The 19933-nt window shown below is 46.9% G+C and overlaps 6 protein-coding genes across 6 annotated transcripts; 5 read left to right on the top strand and 1 right to left on the bottom strand.

Annotated features, from left to right (window-relative positions):
• Positions 1 to 285: 285 nt before the first annotated feature.
• F5B22DRAFT_15467 (uncharacterized protein) lies at positions 286 to 1543 on the bottom strand. The gene is made up of 2 exons (XM_047969181.1): positions 1186 to 1543; positions 286 to 1089 (listed from the first exon to the last, which is right to left on the bottom strand). The coding sequence occupies exons 1-2, from the start codon at positions 1268 to 1270 to the stop codon at positions 569 to 571; spliced, it is 606 nt and encodes a 201-aa protein (XP_047836398.1). The 5' UTR covers positions 1271 to 1543; the 3' UTR covers positions 286 to 568.
• Positions 1544 to 1676: 133 nt separating this feature from the next.
• F5B22DRAFT_15840 (MFS general substrate transporter) lies at positions 1677 to 4396 on the top strand. Its single transcript, XM_047969219.1, has 3 exons — positions 1677 to 2408; positions 2493 to 3107; positions 3172 to 4396. Exons 1-3 carry the CDS (start codon positions 2234 to 2236, stop codon positions 3741 to 3743), a joined length of 1362 nt encoding a protein of 453 aa, XP_047836397.1. The 5' UTR covers positions 1677 to 2233; the 3' UTR covers positions 3744 to 4396.
• Positions 4242 to 6717, top strand: F5B22DRAFT_15685 (putative GMC oxidoreductase). The gene is made up of 2 exons (XM_047969207.1): positions 4242 to 4949; positions 5011 to 6717. Exons 1-2 carry the CDS (start codon positions 4740 to 4742, stop codon positions 6574 to 6576), a joined length of 1776 nt encoding a protein of 591 aa, XP_047836396.1. The 5' UTR covers positions 4242 to 4739; the 3' UTR covers positions 6577 to 6717.
• Positions 6718 to 7391: 674 nt separating this feature from the next.
• F5B22DRAFT_640978 (heterokaryon incompatibility protein-domain-containing protein) lies at positions 7392 to 9395 on the top strand (the record flags this gene model as incomplete). Its single annotated transcript, XM_047977921.1, has 3 exons — positions 7392 to 8716; positions 8776 to 9032; positions 9082 to 9395. 3 exons carry the CDS (start codon positions 7392 to 7394, stop codon positions 9393 to 9395), a joined length of 1896 nt encoding a protein of 631 aa, XP_047836395.1.
• Positions 9396 to 12288: 2893 nt separating this feature from the next.
• On the top strand, positions 12289 to 13332 carry F5B22DRAFT_15385 (uncharacterized protein). The gene has a single exon (XM_047969170.1). It carries the CDS (start codon positions 12659 to 12661, stop codon positions 13301 to 13303), a length of 645 nt encoding a protein of 214 aa, XP_047836394.1. The 5' UTR covers positions 12289 to 12658; the 3' UTR covers positions 13304 to 13332.
• A 3480-nt stretch (positions 13333 to 16812) lies between these two features.
• F5B22DRAFT_583246 (37 kDa chitinase) lies at positions 16813 to 18502 on the top strand. Its single transcript, XM_047973348.1, has one exon. The coding sequence runs from the start codon at positions 17382 to 17384 to the stop codon at positions 18417 to 18419; it is 1038 nt and encodes a 345-aa protein (XP_047836393.1). The 5' UTR covers positions 16813 to 17381; the 3' UTR covers positions 18420 to 18502.
• The last annotated feature ends 1431 nt before the right edge of the window (positions 18503 to 19933 follow it).

Here is a 19933-nt window from a genome sequence, read left to right as displayed (position 1 = left end):
CAATTGAAAGTTTTGTAAGAATTATTGGCCGATCAGAAAATGCTGTCTTCGGATCTGCGGAAGCTTTGTGAATTGGTGTGCTGTACAGACCCCCTTTCGACGTCACATCAGCCACCTACGAAATAAATGATAAGCTACTATAGGTATTGTGACGCCTTACCGTGAAAAACCGGCCACTTTCACCTTCCCAGATTAAATGGAGCTGCTAGATCGTTTGGATGCTTATATTTGTGGTTGTATTTTATTCTTTTCCATTTTTCGCTTACCCGTCCTGGATTGCATTCTAAATGTGCCAATCGTCGTGCAGATTGGTACGGAACAACCTTGCCCCGCAGCCAACATTTTCGTTGGTTTCTCCTAGGTTCTCGGTATCGCGTAACTCATTATTATGGCATATAAGTATGTATTGTCTACATTTGTAGGATCGCAAACCCTTTTCGCTTTTTTGATTCGAAAGTCTCATTAAATCAAAGTTTCATTTGCAATGAAGATGTAAATAATCAAGCTTTCTCTGAGAAGCCGTTATCGGCTCTTGAATGAGGATGCAACTAAATCCCACGACAGCTTCTCAATCCCACACAACACTGAATTCCTTGAACTCGACGCTTAACTGAGACGTCGTGTTACGCTCCGGCCGTGCAACAAGAGGGCTAACATCTAGTACTTGCTCCTCGTCCTCGTCTGCGAGAATCCAGCAGATCTCACGCAGTGGGAGCCGCTCAACCACTTCTCCCGACTTGTCAAGAACTAGCTGGTAGACCCAGACAGAACGGCCGTTCTCATCGCCCTCGCGCCTGGCCTCGAGCGTCACACCCTGCTCGGGGTCAACAGCTCTAGTAAGGGGGCTGACGCTCCAGTCAGCCCAGCGGTCACACCCAACGGTGCTGAGTTGCGGCTGGTTTTCGTAGAACTCGATGCCCGTCTTGACCCATTTCTCCGGTGCCTCTGTGGTTGGCGGTGTAGAGGTGGCGCTCCTGGGCACGAGAAGTAAGCCCGCCTGATCGTAACGTTCTGTCCAGGAGGCCCAGAATGTCACACGTGCTGACTGGAACTTCTTCAGCAAACCAGTAGAGGTGCGCGATATGGGTGCTATTATTCTCTGTTAACTTTTGCTACTGCCATATGTCTGGTAAAGAGGCGCCCATCGCTCAGGAACAAGGGCCACAAGGGACATGAAAGACTTACCATTCCAAACATTGGTAGTAGGGGGTTTCCGCCATATATCTGTACCTGGGTTGGCCTCAAGTGTGAAAGGGGTATTGCTACTCATGTTGATGAATGTTCAAAGGATAGGTGTAACTGTTGTCTCGCATAAACGGGAGAAGAGAAATGTTAATGGTTGAGTACAGAGCCCGGATGATGATTATGGTTCAACTTGTCGACAGACGAGGGCTTCTAATATACTTTTTCCACGATACCAGTAAAACAATTCAATAGGCGGCATAGCCCCTTTGGGCAGCTTATATGTCACGGTAGACCGTCACAAGACTCCTGTAACATGTGCAGTTTTCACGTGGTGATGGTACCAAGAGATGTTGCGAGTGTGAGGTTACAATGGCGGAGCTACCGAAATGAGCATAGTGCGTTCGCTGATAATTGAGGAGAACTCACTCACATCTCTTGGCATGGGCTTGAGCGGTATCGATATTATTTCAATCTGTGTATTCCACTCGGTGCCATAGCAATACCTACCAGAACCTACGAACCGACGGAAGCCGACACAACTACCTATGCATGGTAAAACCCTATGGGCATATTTTGTTCCTATGACAAATCAGGAGCAAGGCCGAAGCTTTGTCTTCGATGGCTCCGGGATCGGTACAATGGATCTTGTCGAAGGGCGTACCTAAAATAGCCCCTTGTATAACCTATATTGGTTCCCTATTCCTCAAAGGGATGCCTCCTGTCTTTACATTCCAGACACCAAGTGCCTGTAATTTTATCTTACAATAACAATCAACGATATGATAACATTGTTGACATAGCTGGAGAGAGCTTTCTAAAGATGATTTCCGCAATCTACTAAGCGAACAAGGGGGCGAATAGCCCCAGAAGGTTAGATAGGCGGCTAGTCTAGGTATTCTCTTGTAGTAAATAACCTTTTGCCGATACTGATGGTAGTTGAGAGATAGCGACCATATGGCTGGTGTATAAAAGGAAAACCAGGGCATAGTTTTTTTCTGGTCTACCAGAACTCGTATAGTGTTTTCGAAAAATAAAGTTGGCCGCTAGGATGTCTCAAACATCAGTAGAACTAGAACTCATCCGTTCTCAGGTAGGGTCACCTGAGCAAGGGACAACCGATAACTTGGACGGCAATGCTGAATTTTCCCTACCACCCGTGGACGGTGGGAAAGAAGCATGGCTTTTTCTCGCCGCGAGTTTCGTCGTGGATGCTCTGATCTGGGGTATGGAACGACTACATTGATATCTCCGCGCAATCCTCAAAACCACAGCCAGGCAGCTTTCTACATTCCACTAACATGGGGCAGGCTTTACTTTCTCCTTTGGTGTGTTCCAAGACTACTACAGTCAACACGAGCCGTTCACCTCATCTAGCAAAATTGCTGTCATTGGAACAACCTCGGCAGGTCTACTGTATCTATTGTCGCCTATCGCATTAGGTATATACCGTCTATTCCCACGCTACGTACGGTATGCAACGCCGTTTGGGCTTCTCATTGTGTTGCTATCGCTCACTCTGGCTTCCCTTGCAACCTCCACAACTACTCTTATTGCTCTCCAGGGAGTCCTCTATGCCGTTGGAGGTACTATAGCCTACACTCCAACCATCCTCTTCATCGAGGAGTGGTTTGCCGCGCGGAAGGGAATGGCTTACGGGATGGTTTGGTCTGGCGAGGGGCTGGCTAGCGCCGTGATACCTCTGATATTGCAACGGCTTCTCACTCAATATGGTCACCAAACCACATTGCGTGCCAGTGGCGTCGCAATTTTCATAGTTTGCGCTCCGCTATCTTTCTTCATCAAGCCTCGTCTGCCACCAAGCAATACGGTAGCTACGCGACCTTGGGAGCTGAAGCTCTTGTTCTCGGGCATATTCGCACCATACCAACTGGGTAATCTTGTGCAAGGTACTGGTCACTTCAGTAAGTTCTTACACTAGCGTCGCAAGACAGTTGTACAGGTTATGCTCACATCTGACTTCTGCAGTACCCAGTATCTATCTTCCAACGTATGCGCGCACAGTACTCGGGGCCTCGGGCTTTCTAGCTGCGCTGACAGTGCTCCTCGTCAACATAGCCACGACGATTGGCGCTCTTGTCATGGGTGTGTTAACAGACCGGCTCCCAGCTACCACCTGCATTCTTATCTCATCTGCTGGGGCAACTTTAGGCGTCTTCCTCGCATGGGGCTTGTCTTCTTCTCTCGCGGTGTTATATGTTTTTTGCATTATGTATGGCCTGTTCGCAGGTTCATTCACCGCGACGTGGCCTGGGATCATGCGTGCTCTAGGACACACGCGTGAATCTGGGGAGATTACTGGAATCGATCCCACATTGGTATTCAGCGGGTTGTGCGCGGGCCGAGGCATAGGTAGCTTGGTATCTGGTCCTCTGAGTGAAGCCCTTATCACAGATATGGATTGGAAAGGTCATGCGCGCGCTGGTTACGGCAGTGGATATGGCACATTGATTGTATACACTGGAATCACCGCGCTCGTGAGTTCGTCAAGCTTTATGTGGAAAATGCTCATGACTGCGAGGACAAGTCTACGGCAATAAGATTAAGCGCCCTTGAATATGAGGCTTCACTGGTCTAGCCCTTGATCTCCAGGGTAATCATATCTATAGCACACTGGTCAAGCCGATATCATATGATATCAATGCGGTCTCTTTCTCGAGACACCTCGTATCCAGGAGTTTCTTTCTAATCGGCAATAGAATACTCAAATATGATTACAAGAGAAAGATGAGCTGGAGATAGTCCCGTAACGTGGCATCTACCGATTGACTGGTTCTAGGGGCTCAATCGCAGAATACTGACCTGATCAACATTGAACCAAGGCCGACGAATTGGGGGCTTATTGAGTCCATTTCAGAGGCTGATTCCGAGATGCGTGAGTTCTAAGATATCTTGTCTGTTAGACTAGAAGTCAAAACATTCATTTCTCTCTGCTCTACCCATCTGGGACAGATACAATTCACTCTCATGTCATGTTTCCTATCGTTGAGAGCAGCAAGAATCTGATCAAGACTTATTCACACAGTAGAGATATGAGAAGATAGATGGAGGATAGTTTATTGGCATACCGGCATTCTTGGTCAAGCCGTTCACCGCGTGTTTCGATGTGGTATGTTAAACAATTTCCGGTGATGCGATGTACGATGCAGGCGATCCTAACAAGACAATGACTCCGCGGGTTGGCATCCGGAGCAGGGATGTTCGACTGTTGGACTGCGGTTCTTGCAAACGCATAACTACTAAAGCCACACTTGTCATTATGAGAGTACCCTAAATATCAACGTCTGCAATCTGTCGGGCGTTTTGCACACCGACCTGAGTCGTCAGGATTGGCCACTGCCTGTACGACCACGTAATTCTGTTGGGAGCAACATTCGTACTTTTAAAGCAACAAATCGCTGCCTATTTGAACGAGTACCGCGCAACGCACCTCAATTCTCCTGCTTATTTCGGATTGTTGCACATCCCAAACTTTCTGTCTACTCCTTTCTTCCATCCCTAATACGTTGCTCAAGCTCTACTAGAAGCTTTGAATAATGACCTCAAACGTGTATGATATCATCATTATCGGCGGCGGGACTGCTGGCTGCGTCCTTGCAAGCCGTCTTTCGGAAAAACAAGAGCTTCAGGTTCTCGTCATTGAAGCTGGAGATGATCTTACGGATGATCCCAGAGCTAATCATCCATTGATGGGGCCGAGACTGCTAACCTCTGATGCCAACTGGGGGTTTACAACCACTCCCCAGGTTTGTTTCTTCATTGATATATCCTGTGTCTGTTTTCTGATCTGACTGTGCCAACTAGGAGAAGCTTGGAGGTCGGGAGATGATAGCCCCTGCTGGTCGTTTGCTTGGTGGCTCGAGTGCTGTGAATGGATTTGCTTTTCTTCCCAACTCCAAGGCCAGTATAGATGCTTGGGCCGAGCTGGGAAATCCCGGATGGGAGTGGGCAAGTTTCTCGAAGAGTATGTCTCGATTTCACCTGTCTGAGTCTACTCAAGAAGAAGGCCAAAGCCCTCTCCAGATCACCATCCCCAAAGAAGAAACTCAATGGCCTCGTGTTTGGAGAGAGACGCTCTCCAATCTTGGATTCCCAGTGTGCAGCGACCCCTTTTCTGGAAAACTATTAGGTAGCGTGATCGGCCCCGAGACAATTGGATCTGATAAAAAACGAAGCTTTGCAGCAAACGCGTATCTAGACCATGGTACTCGTTCTCGGAGTAATCTCACCGTGTGGACTGGAACATTTGTTGAAAAGATCCTGACGAAGATATCTGAGACTGTTACTGCGACCGGAGTTCAGTATAGCAACGCTAAAACTGGAGTGACGGGGACTGTCCACGCCCGAAAAGAGGTCATCCTCAGCGCCGGCGCAATCAACACGCCTAGACTGCTTGAAGCATCAGGCTTTGGCAACAAGAAGCTATTGAACGGCCTCGGGATAGATGTCATGGTCGATAACCCTCACATTGGTGAAAATCTTCAGAACCACCCTATGTTCACTGTCACGTACGAAGCTGTAGACCAAGAAGGATTCAACACGATCGACGACTTGTTGCGAAGAGATCCCGTTGCTATTGCCGAGGCTCAGAAAGCCTATGATAATGAAAAGGCAGGGCCAGCATCCCAAAGCAATCTTAATGTTTTAGCCCAGCTTCCCATTCCGGATACTGCCGAGTTAAGACACGCCATAGATACTTGCATCCCATCACGGCCAGGCGGAACTGTGAATTCACTGGCCATGGCTCACGAGTCTTTCATTAGATCCCATCTAACCTCACCATCCGAGGCTTCTGGCTGCTATATGACGGCTCCCGGGTATATCTGCTTTGGAGGTGACAAATCTGTATTGCCACCTCCCCCAGGATCTGAGAAGTATTTCACAATATCAGCACATCTAGGACATCCACTGTCCCGCGGCTCAGTGCACATCACCTCTGCATTGCCACCAAAGTCTTCGAAGGGGGTTTCCATTGACCCAAATCTTTTCGGACACCCTCTTGACCTTGAGGTTTTAGCTCGACATGTTCAGCTTGCCGAGAGAATCGCCATGACCAAGCCGCTCTCAGATCATCTAAAACTTGACGGCAAGCGAGGCCTAGGCATGCCGGAGTTTGGTGAGTTCTTAGATCTCCAGAAGGCAAAAGACTACCTCCTTAGCACGGCCGTTGGAGCGCACCATTGGCTTGGATCATGTGCTATGATGCCGAGAGAGATGGGTGGAGTTGTAGGGCCTTCATTGCGTGTATATGGTTGCCCTAACCTACGAGTTTGCGATGCGAGTATTATGCCTATTGCGCCTCGCTCGAACCCACAGGGAGTGATATACGCCATAGCCGAGCACGCAGCGCAGATTATCATGACAGACATGTAAAGATGCCTTCTCTAAGTATGGAGTACACTCAACTCAGCTATGTATATTTAGGCGGCAGGTTTTCTATGCATTGATTAGCAAGCCTGTGTACAGGACATCTCCGCATCTGGTCACAACACGATAGGTCGGTTATAGTAATAATCACATATCAGTAGCCCGAGTTGTAAAGAAAAGGTTTACAGGTGTATTATGCGGCGCATGAATGCGACTAACATATAACTGACCAAGAGCAGAATTAGGGGAAGATGGTAGAAAAAGCTAACCAAATTTGAATGGTGAACTATGTTGCAGACAGCACTACATATGGCAATCATCTGCAACGGCACGTTGCATTATATGCGACCCTTAGAACTTCACAGTCCAGCAATCACTCATTGCTGCAAGACCGACGGAGAGAATGGTTGGTGCTCTAGTCGAAGCTGTTGTAACTTTGAGGGATACGTGAAACTAGATGTTGAGGGGGAAAGGGAGGCTATTATGGCAAGAAATCCATCGAACACCTTTAGTCGAAGCTTTCATCCCATGGGCGAGCTTCGATAACGTTTAAATGCAAGGCAGGGCATCCATTGTAATTACTGAGGTACATACTCTCCCGAGTCGGGATGTACGACTCCAAATCCAAAATGCCCCGCGCACTACCGGTAGGTGCCTACATCTTGGCGCTGGTACGGTGAGCGCGACCGCGCTTCTTAAGCACGGCATAGTCGATTCAATTACTCTCAGATAACCTAGGAGATGACTCTATGAAAAAGAATGAGCTACGGCAGATAGAACTCCTTCTAACGAGCTATTCCTGTTGAGATTCCTCCGTCACCATGCGCCTTCTTCACACAACAACACGTACTCTCTACACGTTCACAGATAGAACCATTCCAAGGTATGCCATACTGTCACACACATGGCAAGAGAACGAGGTCACTTTTCAGGACATGAAGTTGGATGTAGCGGAGAAGATGATAGGCTACAGGAAAGTCGAAATGGCATGCTCAGTATCTGCAGCCCGTGGGTTTCAGTATGTGTGGCTCGACACCTGCTGTATTGACAAAACTAGCAGCGCCGAGCTGTCCGAAGCTATCAACTCAATGTACCGATGGTACGAAGGTGCGGGTGCATGTTTTGCTTTCTTGGTCGATGTAGACTGCGATGCTTCGGTCACAGTATCTCACTTGCGCGAGAGCAGTTGGTTCAAGAGAGGATGGACCCTCCAAGAACTGATCGCCCCTGCCCACATCATATTTGATAATGCGAAATGGGAACCCATAGGGACCAAGGCTGGCCTGAAGCAGGAAATCTCTAGTATTACAGGAGTCCCTATTCATATCCTATCAGGCGATAGCATTGACACTGTTAGCACAGCTCAAATAATGTCATGGGCATCTATGAGGGATACAACAAGGATTGAGGATATTGCTTACTGTCTCATGGGATTGTTCGACGTCAATATGCCGCTACTATATGGGGAAGGTGAAAAGGCCTTCATCAGGCTGCAGGAAGAAATCATGAAGCAATCTGATGATTACAGCCTCTTTGCTTGGAGGTCTCATTCCGACCCAGATCAGCCAAGTGTAAACTCGGGCAGACTACTAGCTCCATCACCTGCTGCTTTCGCTGATTCTGGAAATGTCATCCAGCTCAGCCAGTTTAGTTATCTGAACACCATCTACACCCCGCTTACTATCAGCAACAAAGGGATACATCTGACACTCCCTGTTGTACAAGCAGACGGGAATAATTGGTTTGCTCTCCTTAACTGTACAGAGGAAGGGAGAGGTGGGCATTGCCTTGCACTGAAGGTAGAAGCTCTAACACTATCAGGAGAATACTTCACGGTTCACAGTGATAGATTACTGATGATGGAAATCAGTAACTTGAAAGGAAGCGTGAGGAATATATGTGTCAGACGAGAGCGATATAGGAAGAATACTACAGCCACACTCAAAAGGCAGCGAGAAGTCGTTGATGCAAAGAACAATAAGAAAGGAAATGATGGAGTGACAGGATCGAAGAAAGCTCGGAATCTTGATGGCGACTATGATGGCTCTCCACGGTTCTTCGCCTGCCCGTACTACAAACATAGCCCAGCTACATGGAAGAATGAACTACCGTGTTCTGGATGGTGGATTAGTGTTCATCGTTTGAAGTATAATATTCCAAATTATGTACCGTTTCAAATCACAGTTTACTAATTGAAATATGTAGGGAACACCTGTTTCGTTGGCATGCGCTACCTAAGTACGAATGTGACAGGTGTCATGAGCATTTTGAGGACATGGATACACTTCAGTCTCACAAACATGCTGCTGAGCCCTGCCAACCCAAGGCCGCTCCTGTTCGCGAGGGATTCGACCAGGCCCAGGATAGAGACCTTAAATCACAGGGAACAGATGGCACTGACGAGGAAATATGGCAAAAGATGTACCAAATTCTTTTTCCGCGTGAAGCTGTGCCATCACCATGTAAGGGTTTCCAGTTCTGACCACATCTCAGATGCTCATAATTAGGCAGATTATGACAAGATCCAACGCAACGAAGAGTTGCAGCAGCGTGGCATGGAAGAGTCCGGCCACTATCTCCGAGAGATATCCCCTATAATGAAAAGAGTCCAACATATATTATCCGATACGCAAGGGAAGATCAAGTTTCAGCAGCGTGGCATGGAAGTACCCGGCCACCATTGCCGAGAGGCACCCGCTATAATGAGAAAAGTCCAACATATATTATCCGATACGCAAGGGAAGATCAAGTTCCAGCAGAACCTTATGGAAGAGCTCAACCAGCACCTTCAGGAAGAGGTACCCCCTATAATGAAGCAAGTCTAGCATACATTATCTGATATACAGGGCAAAATCAACGGTATAAGGCTCATAATATCCAGCATGCAAAAGACGCAAGATGTTAGGTGTGCAGAAAATCCGGTCTCGAGAAAGTAGCAGCTCGTACTCATGAATCTTTTCTAGACGGTTATAGCATTTTTTAATATGACCTCTAGATAAGGATGAGCTGGAGACGGTTCTATAAGGTGGCACGTACCAAATGACTGGTGATAGAGGCTGAGCCCGGCTGTATGATGTCAAGATATTGTATACTGGAAGATTGGAAGAGTGACAACAACTAAAGGCGATTAAGCAGAAATATGGACATGATGGCAACTGCGCAGCCAGTTATTGTCACTATTCATTTCTACTTCGTTGGTTCAATGCCAGATAGGAGGAAAGAGTATTGATCTGTAGAATATCCCTGGATTATCGTTTGCTTTCGATCGTAATCTACTGGTGAGCGTCTTGAATTGAAAATCGAAGGGTGGCACAGTCAGTAATACGCATCAAACAAGTAATATGCCATGTAGTTGATGATCGTTATATTCTGAAAACTGTTAAGGACTCAAGTCAGGCGTTCCAACAAGGTGGAACTGGCGTGTGATACGCTAGAGCTGTGCCGTTGGATGCATTCAAATGAGCGATGTAAGTACATCAGCACACGGGGTAATGTAAGATTAGACAGACACACCGCATATTCAAAATGATTTCAATGACCAGGCGGACATAAAAGCACCTCAATGCGACCTAAGTCCTTTGGCCTTGCGAATATCCATAGCGCAATAAGCCGTCATATGCAAGTGAACATAGAGATATCCGCTCATCATTTCTATCACAGAGTAACCACTGCGATTACTTCATAGATTCTTCTTCCTTCAAGCGCAACGGTAACTACACCTCTCTATGTCACCTTTCACCAAAGAAGCCGATCTGATTGAGGGATAGTCCCTTTTGTTAGCAATATGGCCGTACCCACGAGTCCCAATTCGATTGCTGCAACACTTCCATGGCCTGCTGGTGTCACTTAATTGCTTGCCGACGGAACTTTCATCTGAACGGGACTGTTCACTGCCAAAATGTTGTTACTACCTACCACATACTTAGGTAGGAATATAGAGAAAGAGAAGGCAAGCATCACCTATGTAGGTAGGCTCCAGAACGAAATTATGAAGCAGTTTGATGACTTGGAGACCTCCGTCGCTTATCGCGTTTTCCCACTCCTGGGATATCATCTGAATAGTTGGCGGACTCTTAGTTTGTGAGTTAACTAGAGAACGTCAAAATGGCCATGATGGTATTCTCATTAATGAGATGCATGGTCTTGTTTGCCATTTGACATAAGCCGCTGCGTTTATTGGGGGGGAGACAACCACTAAGCCCCCTATAAATATACTGCTTTCTGAGGTATCTTGTAATGGCTAAACGCTATAAATACAGTGAGTTCAGCTGTCCATGGCGCTATCAATATAGCGGGTTATGCCAAGTGCCAAAGTTCGGTCATTTCAGCGCACAATAACATACGTACTTGGAGCTGGATGGGTGGCGCTTATTGAATCCGCAGTCGGCCGTAGGTCTGAGAATACGTGAAGGGCACGGATCGCTTCAAGAGTAGTCTGAGTTTGTAGAGAATATGGAGCACGGTTACAATTGCTTGATACCATTTACATGGTAATCCTCGTGATGTGTTCTATACCTCCTATACTACAGTATGTATGTGATGTGTTGTCGGCCTTATTTAGCGTCCCCCCATGACACTCTGATCCTATAGTAGTGCACACTGCAACATGTAAAAGGTCTATTGCGTCAATTCAGCGCCCATCTTCGTCTCATAATTGTGCTTCTTCGGTCAATTCATCTGGTGGGCCTAGGATAGTACACTTTGAATGAAGTAGAGAGTACGTAGACAGCAGCTCCTGTGTCGCAGTGAGTACTGCAACATGCCTGGCCTCCATCACAATGGCGTTTCTGCCTCAGCTGTCGACACGAATCTATTTTACGATATCTGTCGGTGCTCACGCGTTAGGCCTCGGTTCGGGTCTGTCCGGCTATGCCGACATACTACAGCCAGCCGCTGGAAGCCATTGTGTAGCGTGACGCTTTGATCTCGAGATCTTGAACATGCCCACCTAGAAATATCACCATTCCTGTTATTACATACATTAGCCGAGTATTCAGTAGAGCAGGGTGCAGACTCTACTTATAGTAATCCTTGAAGCACTACTTATGTAACAGAGAACCCCATATACTCAGTAGGCAGCGGATCGCATAATACGAGGAGGTAGTGGCTCAAAAATCGGGAGATAGTCCATGATGAATACCTTTCTCAAGTGTATCCTGATCTGACCCTTCCGCATGTCCTGGCCGTAGCACTGCCGCAGGGTTCAGGAAAAGAGGTCTGTTCCGCACTCTTACATAATTGATCATCCCATGTTGTTCGTATCGAAGGATTTGGATCGGCGGCCACCCCTGAGCCTCAGTCCGCCGAGCCGGCATCACTAACCCAGCTGAGACTAGTGCTACTATCATGATGCAAAGCGTTGCACGTGTTTTGCTGGGAATTCATGAAGCCGGACAGATGCCGGATGCTTACCATCTTGGATCGGCGTGACCGGGAAGACTTGTACTTACAGTATCTGTAAGTAGGTATAATGTGACAATGAAGATTCGGCTGCCTCCTACCCATAGGTAGAGACGCTCTAAAGATATCTGTCGTCAGTTTAAGCCCAGATCGTTCTACAGAGCGCACCAAAACTAGTTGTTTGAATAGTGGCGAACCATTTAGATTCCGCCACGGCCTGGGCGCAATTAGCTCAGCTGGGGACAATACGAGGCGCAACGGAATACTAGCCAGATACTACTCCGTAGTTAGGTCTTCATTTACCCGAATACCATAGCTCAGCTGGACATAACTGCCACTTTGGGCAATACACGATGCATCTCACAACTACCGATGCCGCTCTTCCAGACCCTCAACACGCGCTTCACACTCTTCGTATTTGCTAGTGTCTACCTACGTATGATGTCAATCAACCTGGTCTCCGCTCTCCACGTTGAGACCCAGCCTTTCGCGGCTCAACTTTGATTGACTAGTAGCTTATGTGTATTTAACTTGAGGAATTCCCGTGGAAAATTTCGTCCAGCTTTCTACTCGCATTGTATCTATAACAGCTACATACTATAGCTTCCAGCCTTTACAGCAACTCGCATCTAGCCTCAATACCAACAAACTTCAGACAACAGAAGAAATTCTCACAATCAACGCCAAAATGCTCTCAAACGCTCTATCGTTCGCGTTCCTCGCCGGTGCTGCCATGGCATCCCGCTGCAAGCCTTCGCCCACAGCCTCTTCATACCCTGAATACAGCACCACACCCAGCAACACGCCAAGCCCTTCGCCTACGATCGGCCCCAATGAGCCCTTTGGCCTTATGTCTCTGCGCTCCGCTAGCCCTATTCACTTCGGCCAGTTTCAGGCTGCTCTAAGCTCTCTCTTCCTCTACTTGCCTTCTCAGAACGCCACCTGCGACGACGGCGAGAAGCATACCGATCCAGACTACGCGACTTTCACTCTTTCAGAAGACGGTGGTCTCTACCTCTTTGCCAGGAGCGCTACTCCCCAGCAGCTTTTCGTTGACCGCTCCGGCATGGGCCAGGGCAAGCTTGGTTACACGACTGGTGCTCAACCAGGCCCCCGCAACAGCGAGCGCACTACCTTCTCCATTGATGAGTACGGTGACCTATCATTCAACGGCGCTGGGTTCCTTGCGTGCCCCAACAGCATTGACGGTGCCTGGAGCATCTGGGTCGATGCTGGTGTCATTAACCCCGGCGGCAACTCCGACTGTTTGGGTCTCTCAGCCCGCGCTGTGAAGATCGAGGAGGGAGCCAATAGCTGCAGCTACACATCGTAAAGTGCAAAGTCGAAAACGTTGGCAGACTGGATGAGGGTTGTAATGGAGGGAGGAATATTACGACTTATAGATCGTATGAACTTGTATAGAAACTAGGCACGCTTGTAGCCAAATGGAGGGGTCCACGTGTAAAAGAAACACTTTTAGCAGCCTCAGATAATGTAATGAAAATGATATAAATCTTCTCAAACTGCTGTTTTTGCTCAGTTCCTTGCAATGGCGTTGGCGTCCCCTAGTAGACCTCCGGAGCGATCTGCTTACGTATTGCAGAATAATGAAAACTATAAAGACCAAGAATGACTAATCAGCGGTGCTGCAGAAATACATAGATCAATGATTACAAGTCTACAAATATGATTGTTTTAACTCACAAGCCAGCTAAATTTACGGCTCATCCTCAGGCTATACTCATATTATCTAGGGTTATAATATTAACTTTCATAAAACCAATGAAGTTGCTGTTCAATAATTGGCATGCATATAATGCAATTCTATTCATCAAGGAGCAATTAATAAGCTAAGTGCCTCAAGCTTCCCGCTGCTGTTAAGCTGAGCCAATCAGGCTGCCGCTTAGGCGTGATTTATATCCCAAGTGCGATATACCAAATGCCGTCGATCCTGATGAGAACTAACAGTATCAGTTCTCCTCTGCCGTATCAAACTACATCCAGCTATATATATATAAACTACTAGAAGCGCCCTGTGGGAGTAATGAATGTCGATGGCATGAGGTCGATGGATGTAAAAACACTAGGTCCTCGAGGAAGATCCGCGTTAAATTTGCTAATCCAATCATAGAGTTCCGCCTCGATGTCACTATAACATATGAGATACTAAACTCTAGGATAATGAATATTGGAATTTTTTGAAAGAGTTGATTTAGCACCGACTTCCATCCATTAGTCACAGTATCGTGAAATATACAACATTAACGTTCTAAGGAGAAAGTACTCATCGTTCGTCATCCTGCTGTGCGTATATCAGCTGCATCATAAAGCCGGGTATTTGACAGCTGGATGAGACTTATGGATGATATATAATTTCTTGTTATTAAAGATTTCACTATCCTGTCAGTGCTCTAGAAGCAAATATTACCTAGTCTTAGGTCACTACGTGTCACAGAACAGAATAGGAGTGTAGTACTAAACTGGTACGCTATCCAGAAGATAGAAAGACGTTATAAGGTCAAGACTCTGAGCATCTACACTCACCTTATGGTATTTTGACACTACATTATTTTATAATTCACTGTTCAGGCATGCATGCTGTACTCTTCATGTTTGTCACTTACAACCAATCAGTCACAGCCGCTTAAGGCGAGCTCCCTGATACCCATCCGTTCTATCCCTATTTCATATTATGTGTACGAAGTAGTTCTGGCCCTGAACATGCACATAAGTATGAGCACTTATGTTCACTCAGCATATTTTAGGTGACCACAGTTGAGTCAAGCGACTTCCTAGGAAGTCGTTCCACCAAACTTGTGTGGTGGCTGGTATCACAAAATGTGGCGCAGTCACCCCTTTCTCCAGTCCCTTCTTTATAGTCCTTCGTTTCACATTAGCATAGTGAATACGGAGGACACACTTAAAGTTAACGCGACAGACACGCCATGACTTATCTTTTGATCTACTCTAAACACTGGCATCGAATAAGCAACCGGAAACTCCTATTATTTAATCCCTCTTTTCTAAGTGGCTAAAGGACAACTTGAACTTGAGGTCACTTCACGATATGGAAAGAATAAGAATCTAACATATGAAGCCTATCTAGGTGGAACATGCGTTCGAGTTAATACCGAGACAGGAGATCCTGCCTAGTTCTATTTTCATAATATCTAGTCCTAAAGATCCAGATATCAAACTGAGCATAATCCTCATGGGATTATCGCGAAGTCCGCACCTGCTTGTTTGATTTATGGCTTTGCCATTGTTAGAGTAGTGGGCGTTGAACGCCTGTCTTGCTCAAAGTGGTGCATCCTCCTTAAATTTCGCATGCGCCACATTCCTTCCGCTCAATACTAGTTACCGACTGTATGTCAGCCCTACCAGTATCCCGGCCCATGTGCATTGAGATTGACTCGCACCCTTGGAAAACAGGTCAGCCTGTTTATGGCCAAGATTAGATGACCAAGGAACTGCTCATCGTATATATTTCTGGCTCTCGGCTCTTCCCGCGTCAGCACGGAACAACTTTTCAAGTCGCCCTAGCACATTTACATGCCCAAGCAGACTCCTCCCTCCATCAGAGCGTATTGAGTTAAGGATTATTAAATAAATAGTGCATGACTCGGGATTCCCCGATCTAGAAAACCCACTCATGTTCCTGATGTTTTAGCTATTAAGTAGGACCTCTTCTGTTATGATCTAGATAGGATGTCCCATGTAATCGCATATGCGACTTACTTGGCCTTCGACTATCCCAATTCCAGCAGCTACACTTCACTCAATTGAAACATTCTTTAGCATGCTTATTCCCGGCAGCCCATCGCTGCACTTTGAGTGGCCCAGTTGACACGGCTTCGACTATATACTACTACATTTCATGAGGTCTTACTTATCAACTCTATTTTCCCCAAACACTGAACTATATGCGTGAACACTAACACTCTCTAAGTTTCAAGAAGCCGGCTATTAGGTTACGCGGTATACTTTGAACGGGTATGAGCCCGAGTAGAAGTATTCTGGTCTTCAGAGGAAGTCATCTCAACAAATAGCACACACCACGGACGGTTCTATCTATTCAAGCTCAAGTATAGCAAACTTCAGAAAGACCATGCTAATGGCTTTCTATTAAGAGAAAGTCTAATGACAAAGGCGTATTTGGTGTCACGACTTAAGCTTCTAAGCCTTTTCAAGAGCTAAAGATAAGACTGACCCAGTGTTGGACGACGTAGGGTCGTTTTCAGTATATCAGCTCTTGTAGTTGCGTAGGGTCCAGGGAACGTTGCGGCCTTGTGTTGCTTTTGATATCACTCTGGCTATTCGGAGCTATTCTGTAATCGCTTGATAAGACCCCTGTAGGTGACGACTCAGAGCGCTTACCGTCCCACCCCTCCGGGATCGAAGCGCGTAAGGCGTTGGGGTCCGCCGCCGTACGGCAGTCATCTTCTGGCAGGCGAGGCAGGGTGTTTGCTTCTCCAGATCGGTATACATACAATAGTAGATCTAGTAGATAGTGCACTAAGTAAGGTGCCCCTGACTATCATATGCTAAGTAGCGTAACTATTTTAGTGATAGGACTGATTCCTTTCGTAGTTTAGATCTCATCCGGTTTGAAACTGGTACCTTGGCCACTCTCCGCAGTCTAACAATAATATATACGGAGAGGCAGCATAGCACACGTGTTGAAAAGGCTGTAATTATTGAAACATTACACTTTCACTCAAGTACTGACCAAGACAAAACAAAGCATTGTCAGTCTTGCAGATCGGTCTTGGCGATCACAGTTTAGCACCCGCTAACCCGATGTCAACTGCCTACTTTGGCCAGGGGGCTGACCAGGATTGGGTCAACTACCTGGAGTAGGTAGGTAGTAGATCCCAGCTAATCAATGGCGATGTTTCGTGTCAATGTCACATGCCTTGCCAGGCGATGTAGTCCATGCGACAACTGCTATTCTTGAGTACTGCTGCCATATTTCCAGAAACTCTGCTTAAGTAAAACATGTCTTACGCGGGGCCCTCACTCTCAGACCGCGATGGATTCATACAACCTCGTCCAGTCATGAGGATTACGCTCCCGCTTGGCTATTCCTGGCAAAGACATCAAAAATCATGCTACGTTGCACCCCTATCGAGTACCGCCAACATATGACATGTCGGCCACACTTAGACATTTGATGGCAGCGCCATGTGAGCCCTCACCTGCCCAATAGGTGCATACCACCTAACAACTTGCCAATTCCATGTGTGGCAGGAAGGTGAGACATTGGGCAAGGTAACTTGACCTGTACAATCTATAAGTACGTGCTTCGCGTCCATCTTCGGCATGGAGTCATCAAAGGCGCTCTACCACCTTCGTCATTCCTTAAGTATCAATAGTCTATTTGAAAAGCCTCATTAGCCACTCCTTTAACAATGACACGCCTACGCAACGCAGGTCTGGTCATGCTGCCAGCCGTGGTATCTACGCTCTTCGGCGCCGTACCGGCACTGGCCCAGGACACTTGCGAGACTAAGGGCAAGCCAGCAGGCAAGGTTCTTCAAGGATACTGGGAGAACTGGGATGGAGCAGCCAACGGTGTTCACCCCGGACTCGGCTGGACGCCGATTGGAAACCCTGATATTGCAGAGCACGGATACAACGTCATACAAGCCGCCTTCCCCGTCATCCTCCCAGACGGTACTGCACTATGGGCAGACGGCATAGACACTGGAGTCAAGGTTGCCAGCCCGGCCGAGATGTGTGAAGCCAAGGCTGCCGGCGCCACTATTCTACTGTCTATAGGAGGTGCCACGGCCGCCATCGACCTGTCGTCAAGCAATGTTGCCGATAAATTTATCTCGACCATCGTCCCGATCTTGAAGGAATACAACTTCGACGGCATCGACATTGACATCGAGTCCGGTCTGAGCGGAAGCGGCGACATCAACTCTCTGTCGACCTCCCAGGAGAACCTCATCCGCATCATCGATGGTGTTCTTGCAGAGATGCCAGACAACTTTGGGTTAACTATGGCACCCGAAACTGCATACGTTACCGGTGGCAGCGTGACATACGGATCTATCTGGGGATCCTACTTGCCTATCATCAAGAAGTACGTCGACAGCGGTCGCTTGTGGTGGCTGAACATGCAATACTACAACGGCGAGATGTACGGCTGCTCGGGCGACTCCTACCCCGCCGGCTCCGTCGAGGGCTTCGTAGCCCAAACAGACTGCCTGAACTCGGGCTTGACCATTCAGGGCACCACGATCAAGATTCCTTACGACATGCAGGTCCCCGGTCTGCCTGCCCAACAAGGTGCGGGTGGCGGTTACATGACCCCTGAATTGGTCGGACAGGCCTGGGATCACTACAACGGACAGCTCAAGGGCTTGATGACGTGGTCTATTAACTGGGACGGGTCAAAGGGCTGGACCTTCGGAGACAACTTGGTTGGCCGCATCCCTTAGGTTATGAAGCTCACGAAACTCTTCAACTTTCTATGTATATAGTTATGTGATATCCACTTCTGAATACTAGACATTCAAACACATCAACCGACACCCAACGTCTGAATTAGCTTTTTTTCATTGAGTAATACTTGTAAAGAAGTGAACCCTGCCTGATGCTAGATATAGCTACGCTCACTTGCCGACTCCTTAGGTCATTGGCTCATACATCCAATATCTCTTATACATGATTCATTTACCAGATATGAAATTGCTGTTCCCTTATTCTTGTCCACTTGTAGAATGAAGATAATAGCATTGTCAGTGTAACTAGTTTGGCTCAAGGGCTAGACCGATGCTGGAGGCTTTGACTCCACCCCCCCCCCCCCCCCTCTGTCACCAAGGAGCTCTATGGTCCAAGTCGCAGTTCAGCTTGTAACAATTGAGCACATAAACTGTTTAGAGTTGACTTGTCGCACCAATGCTTCCAAATCGATCTAGCTTCGAGATGAATTCGGAGAGCAGAGAAGAGGGAGGGGCGAGGTAATATTGAATCTATATGTCATATCTATATCTTCAGTCTAAAGCTGTTTAAAGAGCGCTAGACATAAGTCAAAGTATCATTTACATGACCGACGTTGTTATGCTAGCTATTAACTAAATCAAGGACCATTGACTACGTATAGCATGATGCGGGTGAGCAGGTAAAGAGGCTATACTTCGTCCGCCAACTTCGTAAATCTATGATCTTGTTGAATACATCTATATGTTATGAATCAAGAATTACGTACTTCGTCCTATGAGCTAAACTTCTATTGTGATCCAATAGGGGTAGTTGTTATTGTTTAAGCGCAATCGTCACGGTTTGGCGGTAATATCGATCTCGGCCAACCTTTAGGGCGCCTGATTGTAGCTGGAACTGAAGAAACTCTCGGACAATGTAAGAATATATTCCTGGCAATGCCAAAACACAGGGCAAAGCCGCTTGGCTCACCGGAATTTGAAACTATGAATGTGATTCTAAAAACAAAATAGAACGTTACCCGCTGCGCATATGCCATCTGCATAAAAGAGGAGCGGCAGAACGATTATCCTTCTCAAGTCTAGAAAAACCTCGGTAGAGATGTCATAAAATTTCTCGAGGCATTACTATCGTCATTAAGTATACTTAAAGAAGCCCCGTCTATAGATGCTTATCTATGTTCCATAAACCCTGTATTTGAAAACTTCATAGTAAAAGGATAACTAGGAGCGAACATGCTATAATCAAACACAGGTCCAATACGCGAGGTATGGCTTTAGCTTCAAATTATAAATGATCCTTCTACTATTTAAAAGAAGGAGAAGGAGCCTATCGTGAATTTGAAAAGAGAGTATACGTCAACCGATTCCAGTATGATCACCCATCTCAGCCATTGTGCAGCCAGGTAGGGGGCCAATAGAACTGAGTAAAGCCATGGAAGACAACAAGCTCAATCGGGAGCCAAAGTTCCGGTCTCGAAAAGATAACCTTAAGGCGAATGTCTCTAGACCAC

This window comes from Xylaria bambusicola, assembly GCF_022495145.1.
Source record: "Xylaria bambusicola strain CBS 139988 unplaced genomic scaffold F5B22scaffold_1, whole genome shotgun sequence".
Taxonomy (NCBI): Eukaryota; Fungi; Ascomycota; class Sordariomycetes; order Xylariales; family Xylariaceae; genus Xylaria; species Xylaria bambusicola.
Note: the sequence above shows the minus strand (reverse complement) of the source record. Positions and strands in the feature narration are given on the sequence as shown.